Below are 12,734 nucleotides of genomic sequence, written 5' to 3' on the forward strand. Positions count from 1 at the left end.
AAAATGTTCCTTTTGTTTTCTTTTCTCAAAATTAACATATATTTTCCATGAAATAGTCAATTTCAACATTTGATATTTTGCCTGCGTCCTTTTTACAGCCAAATATGAGTTTACGAGTCTAGCAGATTATCACATTGTGTTTTTATTTGCATTTTACACAATGTCTCAACTTTTTCTAATTTGGGGATTTGGTTTTGGATTTTGCAATAAGCATGATGATGGATGACAGACGTATTACGGAAGTTCACCGCTGCATCTGCGTATCGAAATGCAGGGGGCGTTCTGTACAGCGTGGCAATGTACTGTGGCATCCCTAATGCACAAACACACACACACACAGACACACACACATATCTACTCCCTACACACACACACACACACACATACACACACACACACAGAACACATACTCGTGTCTCTTTTCTGATGGTGTGTTTTCTTGCCTGCATGCAGAGGTGAAGGACTTCAGGCTTGTGTACTACACCCATCAGACAGTCAACTGGACCTGGCACCCCTTGGACAACGTCACAAACCTCCAGAGCTACTACTGGTACTTCTGCACCCTCCTCCGTCTGTTTGTCTGTCTGTCTGTCTGTCTGTCTGTCTGTCTGTCTGTGTGCTTGTCAGTGGAAGTCTAGATGCCAGACATGGTCTTGTGTTTGTACTGTACCATGTTTACTTGAATAGAATGTAAACAGACAGCTGGCAGGGCTCTAGACCACATTATTGCATTGGTTGCACTGGTGCGCATAACTTATTTTATTTTCATCACACCACATTTAACGCCACAATTTCAAGGTCCCCTTTCTATCGCTCACCATTAGGGATATAACGGTATGAAAATGTAACCTCACGGTTATAGTGATCAAAATGATCACGGTTTTTGGTATTATCACAGTATTTTTAAAAGTGAGTTCAATATGTTCAGAAAGCACTGATAGGCCGACACAAGCTGAAATAGTTTCAAACAGTGTCCCGGTCACTTTTTCCTTGATGTTGTTTAATTGGCTATTTCTGTTATTTGGATCCAATGAGTGAGACCAAAGTAAGTGTTCAAAATAAAACTTTAGGCTACTGTGTTCTCCTGATAACGTGAGTGGAACGGATTTCATGTGGACGCGAACATAAAAAGACGCAGAGTGGCTAAATGATACAGTGCACGTTTTGCGGTGAAAATGTTCCGCCTTTTAAAATCAGGTGTAGCCTAATCCGAATAGCAGTTAAAACCATCAATTAGACAACAGAATCAGTAGAGTACCAGTTTTGTTCCATTGTACCAGGCCTACTGTATGTCAAAAGCAGGCTCGGATGAAGCTGGGAAGGATTAAACATACGGTTTCAACACCGTGGTAATCATCCGTGATAATCATGATATTTGAAAAGAAAACGGTAATTGTTATCGTCAACATTTTTATCACGGTTTACCATTCTAGCGGTTATCTCTACATCCCTACTCTCCATATACGTTCTGTGTCTGAGCTGTTGTCAGAGCATGGACCAGGAAAGACAGTACTGATTAGATTTAAATGTGTATCTATCCATCCATCTATCTATCTATCTGGGGCCCCCGCCACCTTGACGCCATCAGTAATATTGAATACTCTGTGATCATTCACATCAGTGGCGATCCTAGTCTCTGCTTGACCCTCCACACACACATGGAACATGATTGCTTGTCATATTTTAATTTCATATATTAAATTCAAACTTTATATATTTTGTTAATAGTTTATAGTATTTTATGACCTGCATAATTACTTATAGCTAAAATATTCAGTAATTTGAATACTTCATGTTGATTTTTTAACTATTACACTTGTCTTTAATGTCATTACAGTGGTGGTGTGTAGGTCTAATTGAGTGCCTGTCCCTTCATTCTCACGGTTTTACATGTAATGTGTGTGTGTGTGTGTGTGTGTGTGTGTGTGTTATTGAGTGCCTGTCGGTTCATTCTCACGGTTTTAGGCTAGAGGAAAATAGGCGCACATAGTGCAAGGATATATGGATGCAATTTGTCATTAGCTAAAATAAATGTTCAAAAAACGTCAAAGAAAATCTTTCTGGGATCATAGAAGAGATAAATGTCTTGCGATGTTAATTTCTCTGATTTTGGTGATAGACATGACGTGCGAGCAGACGGGATAGGTACCTGGAAGGAACTCTCAAGATGTAAAGGTTTGCCAATCGGTTGTGTAGCTTATTTTAGAAATGTCATGACACCCAACAGTAGGCCTGAATTTACTAAATTAGAGAGGTGCAAATCAACTAAACATTAGCTTACTATTATTTGTTGACGTGCGGCCACAATATCACTTAAACTAGCAGCCATGTCTCGCTACTTATCATATGACCGCTGCAGGTTAAAAGCTGTGTGTGTGTGTGAGGAGAAAAGACACACAGGCTACGGGAAGCACCGACTGTCATTCTTAAAAGTATATTGATACTAATAAAATAAGGTATTGTGACGTTTGTGAACTTATGCCGATGGCATAAGTTCAATTCAAAAAAGGAAAGTGTCGTGGCACAATCAGAATGTGGTGAAAATAACATCACTATTGCGTATAAAGTTCTGAGTGTGCCACGGAATCTTCCTTTCGTTGAACTGCAGCATGTTTAAACGTTTGGTGATAGGACTGCAGCATGTTTAAACGTTTGGTGTTAGGACTGCAAAACGTTTGGTGTTAGGACTGCAACATGTTTAAACAATTGGTGTTAGGACTGCAACATGTTTAAACGTTTGGTGTTAGGACTGCAGCATGTTTAAACGTTTGGTGTTAGGACTGCTACATGTTTAAACGTTTGGTGTTAGGACTGCAACATGTTCAAACGCAATATGTTTAAACGCAACATGTTTAAAGGTTTGGTGTTAGGATTGCAGCATGTTTAAACGTTTGGTGTTAGGACTGCCTCACATGTTTAAACGTTTGGTGTTAGGACTGCAGCATGTTTAAATGTTTGGTGATGGGACTGCAGCATGTTTAAACGTTTGGTGTTAGGACTGCAACATGTTTAAACGTTTGGTGTTAGGACTGCAACATGTTTAAACGTTTGGTGTTAGGACTGCAGCATGTTTAAATGTTTGGTGATGGGACTGCAGCATGTTTAAACGTTTGGTGTTAGGACTGCAGCATGTTTAAATGTTTGGTGATGGGACTGCAGCATGTTTAAATGTTTGGTGATGGGACTGCAGCATGTTTAAACGTTTGGTGTTAGGACTGCCTCACATGTTTAAACGTTTGGTGTTAGGACTGCAGCATGTTTAAACGTTTGGTGTTAGGACTGCAGCATGTTTAAACGTTGTAATGATAAGGGTTGTTGAAATGGACATATAACAATGGTTAAATAAACTGCCCTCCCCCTGTTGTCAGGTCTACTGATCGGCCGCAGGGGGAGGTGGAGCGGTGTCCACAGGGCATATTCAGAGGCTTGCAGCTGATTGGCTGCCACGTGAACAGCAACAAACTGAACTCCACGATGTACGTGTATATCCTGGTCAACGGAACCCGGGGCAACGACATCATCAACAGCACCTTCAAGAGGGTGCTGAAGGACTGCTGTATGGAGATACTTTTTATAGAACACACACACACACACACGCACACGCACACATTACACGTACCACACTTTTGATACTTTTTATAGAACGCGCACACAAACACACACACACACACGTAACACACGCACACGCACACACATTACATGTAACACACACACATTACACATACCACACACACATTACACGTACCACACACACACACACACACAGACACCATAACCTTAAAGAGGGTGCTGAAAGACTGCTGTATGGGCAGAAAAAAATATTTCCTGTAATTCTGTCTTCCATGTCTCTTTATCTCTCTCCCTCTGTCTCTCTATCCCTCTCTCCCTCCTCATCCCCCTTTCTTCTCTCCTTCTCTCCAGTCAAGCCCCCCCCTCCTGAGGTGTCCTTCAGACTGGAGGGAGCCAATCAGCTGGAGCTCAGCTTTACCAAGCCGGACTTCCCAGCCATCAAGGACACCTGCTTCGACTACGAGCTCGACTACACAGAGTGTGGAAAGCAAAAGGGGGTGAGTGTGTTTGTCTGAGCCACACATACACACACACACACACACACACACACACACACACACACACACACTAGGGATGGCACGATTAGAGATTTTGGTGGTACAATTATAGTCTGAACAATAATCACCACATTCTATAGAGGTGAAATGTTTTAAACACAATAAGGGCGCTTTCACACCTGGCTAGTTGAATCGGAACGTGGAGCGTTTCCCTCAAATATCGGTTCGATTGGGTATATGTGAAAGCAGCAACAGCACTCTGTTTCGGAACAAAACAAACGGACCGAGACCGCTTGAAGGAAGTAGTCTTGGTTTGTTTCCAATCGAATTCTAGTGCGGTTCGTTTGCAGTGAGAAAGCAATCAGGCCGTTGTAGCGGAACAACTCGCTGGTGCTTACATTTTTGTAGGCCTACACATTAGGCTACACGTTTATTCCACTTTTAACAGAATATCTAGCTAGCCTATGTGTTGAATTTCAAGCGAATGTCTTAGGCTAACTTTACCAGAGTTACACACGGAAACGGGAGAGAGTGGGAGAAGACTTTGGACACGCGCGCGCGCACACACACACACCCCCCCCACACACACACACACGCACACACGTGCACACACACACACACACACGCGCGCGCGCACACACACACCCCGCACACGCACACACACACACACACACACACGCACACGCACACATGGAGCTCTTAATAGCCCATGTTAAATGTGGGGTTAGGTGACTGCGGGATAGTATCTTCAACTGTCAAATGTGACCAATCAGGGAACAATTGAATCGCGCGTGGGTTTGTTTGTAGACCAACGTTTGATCTCACGTGGGTTTGTTATATCGTTTGTTCCAATATAAATGCTGCCATGTGAACACAAACGAACGTGCTGCCATGCGAACAGAAACGAATGAAAGCGCCCTAAGACACTGCATAGTAACAACAAAGAATTGCTAATTAAATAAAAGTGACCTCTGCTCTGTAAACTATATCAGCAAAGGTCTCTTTCCTGATCATTTCACACGTCACACGGCAGTAGTCTGTGTGCTACACAGATTAAATATTAAATGACCAATTGAAAGTCATTGCATTTCAGATAATTATATTTTACAAACACTTTTAGCAGAACTATGAAGTTATGGGAGGCAACAGCCTATATGAACCTAATTATACCTAGACAATAATTTGGAGTGAACCCTTTTAACATAACAACGTAGGCAATCCCTTACAGAAATTTCAGGTTTCTGGCAAACAGTTGCCGCAAATTTGCGGCAGTCATATTTTCACATGCAAATTAGGTTTCTGGCAAAGAGTTGTGGTAAATTTGCAGCAATGTCATATGTACATTCGGATTGTCACCAGAAGTTCACTGGAAGTTTGCCAATCTTTAATCTGACAATCTTTAAAGTAGCCTACATATGCATGCAAACATTTTTATGTTTTAGCCTGTTACAGCAAGCTCTATAGAATTAGTGTGTGTCTGGCTTGTGGGGGCGTGGCATCTGTCAATCATCACACAACCCACACACACACACACTCTCACATACATACTGTACATACACACACACACACACTCTCACGTACATACTGTACATACACACACACACTCTCACATACATACTGTACATACAAACACGCACACGCACACGCGCACACACACACTCTCACACTCTCACATACATACTGTACATACAAACACACACACGCACACTCTCACATACATACTGTACATACACACACACACACACTCTCACATACATACTGTACATACAAACACGCACACACACACTCACACACATACTGTACATACAAACACGCACACACAAACACACACACACACTCTCACACTCTCACATACATACTGTACATACAAACACGCACACGCACACACACACTCTCACATACATACTGTACATACTGTACACACACACGCACACACACACTCTCGCACTCTCACACACACACACACACACACACACACTGGTGAAGCACATGGCCCATTGGTTGTGTGTTGTGTGTCTGCTGCAGCGGGTGACGGTGGACTCCAGCAGGTACATGGTGCAGTACAACAGCAGGTGCGGCTACTCTGTGGGGGTGCAGAGTGTGGTGAAGGCGTGGTGTGGATCCGGGGGGAGCGAACCCAGCCAGAGACAGGAGTACGGTAAGGACCACACACACACACACACACACACTACATACACACACACACACACACACACACACACACACTACATACACACACACACACACACACACACACACTACATACACACACACACACCCAGCCAGAGACAGGAGTACGGTAAGGACCACACACACACACACACACACACACACTACATACACACACACACACACACACACACACTACATACACACACACACACCCAGCCAGAGACAGGAGTACGGTAAGGACCACACACACACACACACACACTACATACATACACACACACTACATACACACACACACACCCAGCCAGAGACAGGAGTACGGTAAGGACCACACACACACACACACACATACACACATCCGGGGGGAGCGAACCCAGCCAGAGAAAGGAGTACGGTAAGGACCACACACACACACACACTACATACACACATATATACACACACACCCAGCCAGAGAAAGGAGTACGGTAAGGACTACACACAGACACACTACATACAGTACACACATATATACACACACACACACACACACTACATACACACATACACACATATATACACACACACCACACACACACACTACATACACACATATGCACATATACATACACACACACACACACACACACTACATACAGTACACACACACACACACACACACACACACATACATATATGTATATGTGTGTGTGTGTGTGTGTGTGTATATATATATATATATATATATATATATATATATATATACACACACACACACATATACACTCACACACACACTACACACACACACTACATACACACACACACACACACACACTCACACTACATACACACATATACACACACACCACATACACACACACACACACACACTCACACTATATACACACACACACACTCACACTACATACACACCACATACACACACACACACACACAACCAAATGCACACACATGCACGCACATATAAACATACTTACACACACACGCACACATGTATACACATGCGTACACATGCGCGCGCACACACACACACATCACCCACACTTGAATTTAAATTGAATTTGAATTGAGGTCAAAAACAGGATCTAGAATTACAATTTGAATTTGAATTAAAGGAAGTAGAATTTAAATTCAATGATTTTCGAACAAATTCGTATAGATAATTTAAGGGTAGTGTTTAACCATGAAGCTTCACAGTATATGTTAGATATGATTGCATCAAACACACAACTTATAACTTAAACTTATAACTGTCTGAGGCCTACCTGCTCTATCAAAGGACTGTGGGATCGCTTCTGGCAGGGCCCACACACAGAGATTGAGTGACGCACACACACATACCAGTGTTTCCCCTAGAATTTTTTCCAGCAGCGGTGCTGTTGATCGTAGGGAAAAAAAGAGAAAAATGTGAAAAAAGGACCCCTTAAATGGTGACTTCTGGTGGATTTTGTGAAAGAAATGGACAGATTGAGTTACAAATTATGACATAGCCATCAACACAAGCATTTACAAAGCATGATTATTGCAGTACTTTATTACATTACTTTATTACAGTACATTATTAGTTATTAGTCACTGTACAACTGTACACTGTAGGCCACTGTACAAACTATTACTATTGAGAATATAAAGTGCTGTGCATAAGTTAAGACATGTATTTATATAATAACATTTATTTATTTACGATACATGATACATTAATAAATAATTGATGTCCTATTTTTTTTTAAATTAAGGCATTAAGACAAAATAAGGAAACATATGTTTTTTATTCCTCCCTTTAGTCAATTTCAGCATGGGTGTCTTAACTTTTGCACAGCACTGTATAAACTATATAGACTTCTCTTTCATGTCATTACACTGTACGCTGCTGTGACGGCCCGTGAGGCTTGCTTGATTCTCACGGTTTTAAGCTAACTTAGTAGCGTTGTTGTGCATGGTGCATAAGAATATGTGGATGAAATGAATTATGTTTTCCATGTCATTTGGTAAAATAAATGCTCAAAAACTCGAAGAAAATCTATCTTGGATTATATCAGATAAGTGTATTGTATCATATCTATATTTTTGGTGTACTCACATTAAACTATCTCAGATGTAAATGATTGCGTATCCTATTACTCAAATTCAATTAAACCCACCAATAGGCTAGCTAGACCTTAGTTTCACAGCCTAGGTATTTTAGCAGCACAGGGCTTGAAAGCATTGCCTGTATCACAAACAAAAACGAAACAATGTGTGGAATTTATCTGGGAATAGGCTACTGAAGGTAGGGGCGAGCTATCTCGCTGGCGTGTTTAATTTGGTTCCTTGGTTAACATAATGTAGGCTACGTTTTTTTGCACAAAATTGCGTCTGCTAATAAACTTAAACACAAACAAGCGTGGTCTCCTGTGGAATCCCTGACTGCGCCTTCAACGTTAGCCTACTATTATTTGTTGACATGAAACCTGAACGAACGGCAGCTGTTCCTGAAGTTCACTTGCGTCTTTTTTTTATTTTTTTAATTAGGCTTTTTTTGCAGTGGCGCTTGAATTCCAGGAGTGGCGCTGCGCCGCTGATGAATACATTGTAGGGGAAACACTGCACACACACACACGCGTATACACGCACGCACACACACACACATACACGCACGCACACACACACACACACGCATATACACGCACGCACACACACACATACACGCATGCACGCACACACACACATACACACACGCGTATACACGCACGCACACACACACATACACGCACGCACGCACACACATACACACGCGTATACACGCACGCGTACACACGCACACACACACACATACACACACGCGGATACACGCACGCACGCACGCACACACACACATACACACACGCACACATACACACACGCGTACGCACGCACACACATACACACACGCGGATACACGCACGCACGCACACACACACATACACGCACACACACACAATTCATACTTGGACTTACACACACTGTCATAATCTTGCACATACACCACTATACTCATGCACACTCACTATTATAGTCATTTTACATGTATGTATGAGAGGGTATAGTCGTGTATGTGAGAGAGTATAGTAGTGTATGTGAGAGAGTATAGTAGTGTATGTGAAAGAGTTTAGTAGTACATGTGAGAGACTATAGTAGTGTATGTGAGAGACTATAGTAGTGTATGTGAGAGACTATAGTAGTGTATGTGAGAGACTATAGTAGTGTATGGGAGAGATATAGTAGTGTATGTGAGAGACTATAGTAGTGTATGTGAGAGACTATAGTAGTGTATGGGAGAGGGTATAGTAGTGTATGTGAGAGAGTTTGGTAGTGTATGTGAGAGAGAGAGTATAGTAGTGTATGCAAGAGAGTATAGTAGTGTATGCAAGAGAGTATAGTAGTGTATGCAAGAGAGTATTTCACACACACACCCCTAACGTGGAGCTGATTGTTCCTGTAACACACACACCCCTACACCACTACACCCCTAACCTGGAGCTGATTGTTCCCAGGGCCCGCCACGGAGCTGTCCGTGGATCTGGTGGTGGTGGTGTGTGTGTGTGTGCTGCTCTGGATATGTGCACTGCTCTTCTTCTACAAGTGAGTATCTTGGAACAAGTGAGTAGCTTGGAATAGTGTGTGTGTGTGTGTGTGTGTGCGCGCTGCTCTGGATATGCAGAGGTTCAAAATGGCCACAAAGGCCACCATTCTGGGCCTAGCAGCACTTACCAGCCATGCGACGACCAGCTGGGCCTGGCTGAGATCACGACTGGCCAATAGTGTGTGTGTGTGTGTGTGTGTGTGTGTGTGTGTGTGTGTGTTCTGAAGAGTGTGTTCTGTGAGGTGGCGAATATGAGAGTGGTGTGTGTGGACTGTAATAGTTCTCTGTATGTTTATACTGTAAATGTGTGTGTTTGGATCATTTATTGAGTGTGTGTGTGTGTGTTTGGATCATTTATTGTGTGTGTCTGTGTCTGTGTGTCTGTGTGTGTTTTAAATTTGTCAGGTACAAGGAGAGGCTCCTGCCAAAGATCCCAGAGCCTCATCTGGACAGTTTCAAGGGACTGATGGTAACCATCCTGTTTTACACACACACACACACACACACACACAGACCGACAGAGATACAGGCATGCACACACACACACACACACACACACACACACACACACACAGACCGACAGAGATACAGACATGCACACACACGTGCACACAGACCTACACACACACACGCACACAGACCTATACACACACACACACACACACACATGCAAACAGACATACACGCACACACACATGCAAACAGACATACACGCACACACGCATACACACACAAACAAGCGCGTGCACACACATACACACAAACACGCACACGGGCACACACACACACATACACACAGACACAAACACGCATACACACACACACAAACATGCACAAGCACACACACACACACACAGAAAAACATACACATACACATAAACACACACACATACACACAAACATGTGCACACACACACACACTCACAGTCTTCTGCATGTTCTTCTTAAAGGTGCCCTGCCACACAAAACCGTTTTTACTTGTATTTTTTTTACAAGTTAGGTCCATATGTGTTTGTGCTATGTCGTGAATGTGAAAATGAACAGCTAACTCCTCTGTCAGCTCTAGCCACTGAAAAGAAATAAATGGAGAAATTAGGCCAATTGCAAAAGCTCTTCAGATTGACGTGGAATTGATGAGCTCATTACTATTCATGAGCTCGCCCAGTTGAGACCGCGCCCACAAAATTCGTTTAGCTCTGTGACAGTTTTCATAGGCCTATGCAAGGATGGCTGAATGCCAACAGACTTGTGCGCTATGCACAAATAGAACTTCAACAATGCATTTTGCCCAAGAACCCAGACTTGAGGATCAAATGGCTTCAGATTATTTTTTGGAACAATGTCACAGGCTTTGCAAAAAGGCTGCTGTTGAAGCCTGGAGCAGTAGGCTACCATCACAGCAGTCTAAGACCAGTGCCCGTAAGTAAAACGTTATTGTCAACTCAAGGAAGTGCCATCTTATACAGGTTTAATGGACTCACTAGCATAGCAGGTTTTATTTATGCACATTTGGACAAATAGCACTCGCTAGCCAAGCTAAGTTCATGCCATGAAGCTAAAATTAGTTGATAACGGCTGTCATGTTATGGACGAAACCTACTTGCTGTTAGCCAATCAGAGTCAAGCAGCTTAGCTTGTTGAATATTAATGACAACTGGCGCAAATCGAGCCGAGTCTTCAAATACCACTCTAGAATGGCTTGAAACAAGGTAACTAAGGCATGTTTTCCACAAAAAATGTTAGAGTCCGTGGTAGAACTTAAGACATTACCGCAAAGTAATGAAATCCGTGTGGCAGGGCATCTTTAAAGCAGTCAGTCTTCTACCTTGAATGTGAAAATGAATTGTCTTGTGATTTTTGTTGACCCAATAGGAGTGTGTGAGCGTGTTGATAACCTGCGTGTGTGTGTGTGTGTGTGTGTGTGTGTGTGTGTGTGTGTGTGTGTGTGTGTGTGTGTGTGTGTGTGTGTGTTGATAACCTCTTTACCTGTGTTTACCCAACAGGAGTGTACGTGTGTGTGTTCTGAAGAGTGTTTGTTCTGTGAGGTGGCTGGTATGAGAGTGTGTGTGTGTGTGTGTGTGTGTTGATAACCTCTTGACCTGTGTTGACCCAACAGGAGTGTACGTGTGTGTGTGTGTTCTGTGAGGTGGCTGGTATGAGAGTGTGCGTGTGTGTGTGTTTGTCTTGATGACTTCTGACTCTGTCCTCTATTGACCCAACAGGAGTATCTTTGTGTGGGTGTGTGTGTGTGCGCGCGTGTGTGTGTGTGTGCGTGTATGCGTTTGCGTGTGTATGTGTGTGTGGGCGTGTATGCGTTTGCGTGTGTATGTGTGTGTATGTGTGTGTGGGCGTGTGTGGGTGGGTGTGTGTTGATGACCTCTGACCCTTGCCCTTTGTTGACCCCACAGGAGCGTCTTTATGTGCCAACGCCCGAGAGGGTGGAGATCAGCCTGGAAGTGTGTCCCAGCAACACAGATGTGGACAACACACAACAGATTTCATGACACACACACACACACACACACACAACACAACACACAACATAATCATGACACACACACACACACAACCCACAACATAATCGTGACACACCCACACACAACATAATCGTGACACACACCCACACAACACACAACATAATCGTGACACATACACGCACACAACACACAACATAATCATGACACACACACACACACACACAACACACAACACAATCGTGACACACACATAAACATAGTCAACCTGTAAAGCCTGTTTTATGCTTCTGTGTGGACTCAACGGCGTACCTCCGCGAACCCCTCTGGGTGTCTGTGAACCCCTCTGGGTGTCTGTGAACCCCTCTGCGTGTCTGTGAACCCCTCCACCGTAGCTCCACGTGCACCTCCGAAAAA

At 43.2% G+C, this 12,734-nt stretch overlaps 1 protein-coding gene across 2 annotated transcripts in view; it reads left to right on the forward strand.

Moving 5' to 3' along the window:
• Positions 1–12,433, forward strand: part of il13ra1 (interleukin 13 receptor, alpha 1) — a 32,207-nt gene extending 19,774 nt beyond the window's left edge. Inside the window, exons 4-10 of one of the 2 annotated variants that reach the window (XM_042070052.1) lie at positions 454–550; positions 3,369–3,556; positions 3,922–4,067; positions 6,093–6,225; positions 9,755–9,842; positions 10,249–10,312; positions 12,252–12,433. In XM_042070052.1, coding sequence (XP_041925986.1) covers positions 454–550; positions 3,369–3,556; positions 3,922–4,067; positions 6,093–6,225; positions 9,755–9,842; positions 10,249–10,312; positions 12,252–12,347 — 812 coding nt within the window. In that variant the 3' untranslated portion in view covers positions 12,348–12,433. The remainder of the gene's footprint in view (positions 1–453; positions 551–3,368; positions 3,557–3,921; positions 4,068–6,092; positions 6,226–9,754; positions 9,843–10,248; positions 10,313–12,251) is intronic. The other variant, XM_042070053.1, reaches the window with a different exon arrangement.
• Positions 12,434–12,734: the final 301 nt, after the last annotated feature.

The sequence above is a fragment of the Alosa sapidissima genome, chromosome 18 (genome assembly GCF_018492685.1).
Source record: "Alosa sapidissima isolate fAloSap1 chromosome 18, fAloSap1.pri, whole genome shotgun sequence".
NCBI classification, from domain to species: Eukaryota; Metazoa; Chordata; class Actinopteri; order Clupeiformes; family Clupeidae; genus Alosa; species Alosa sapidissima.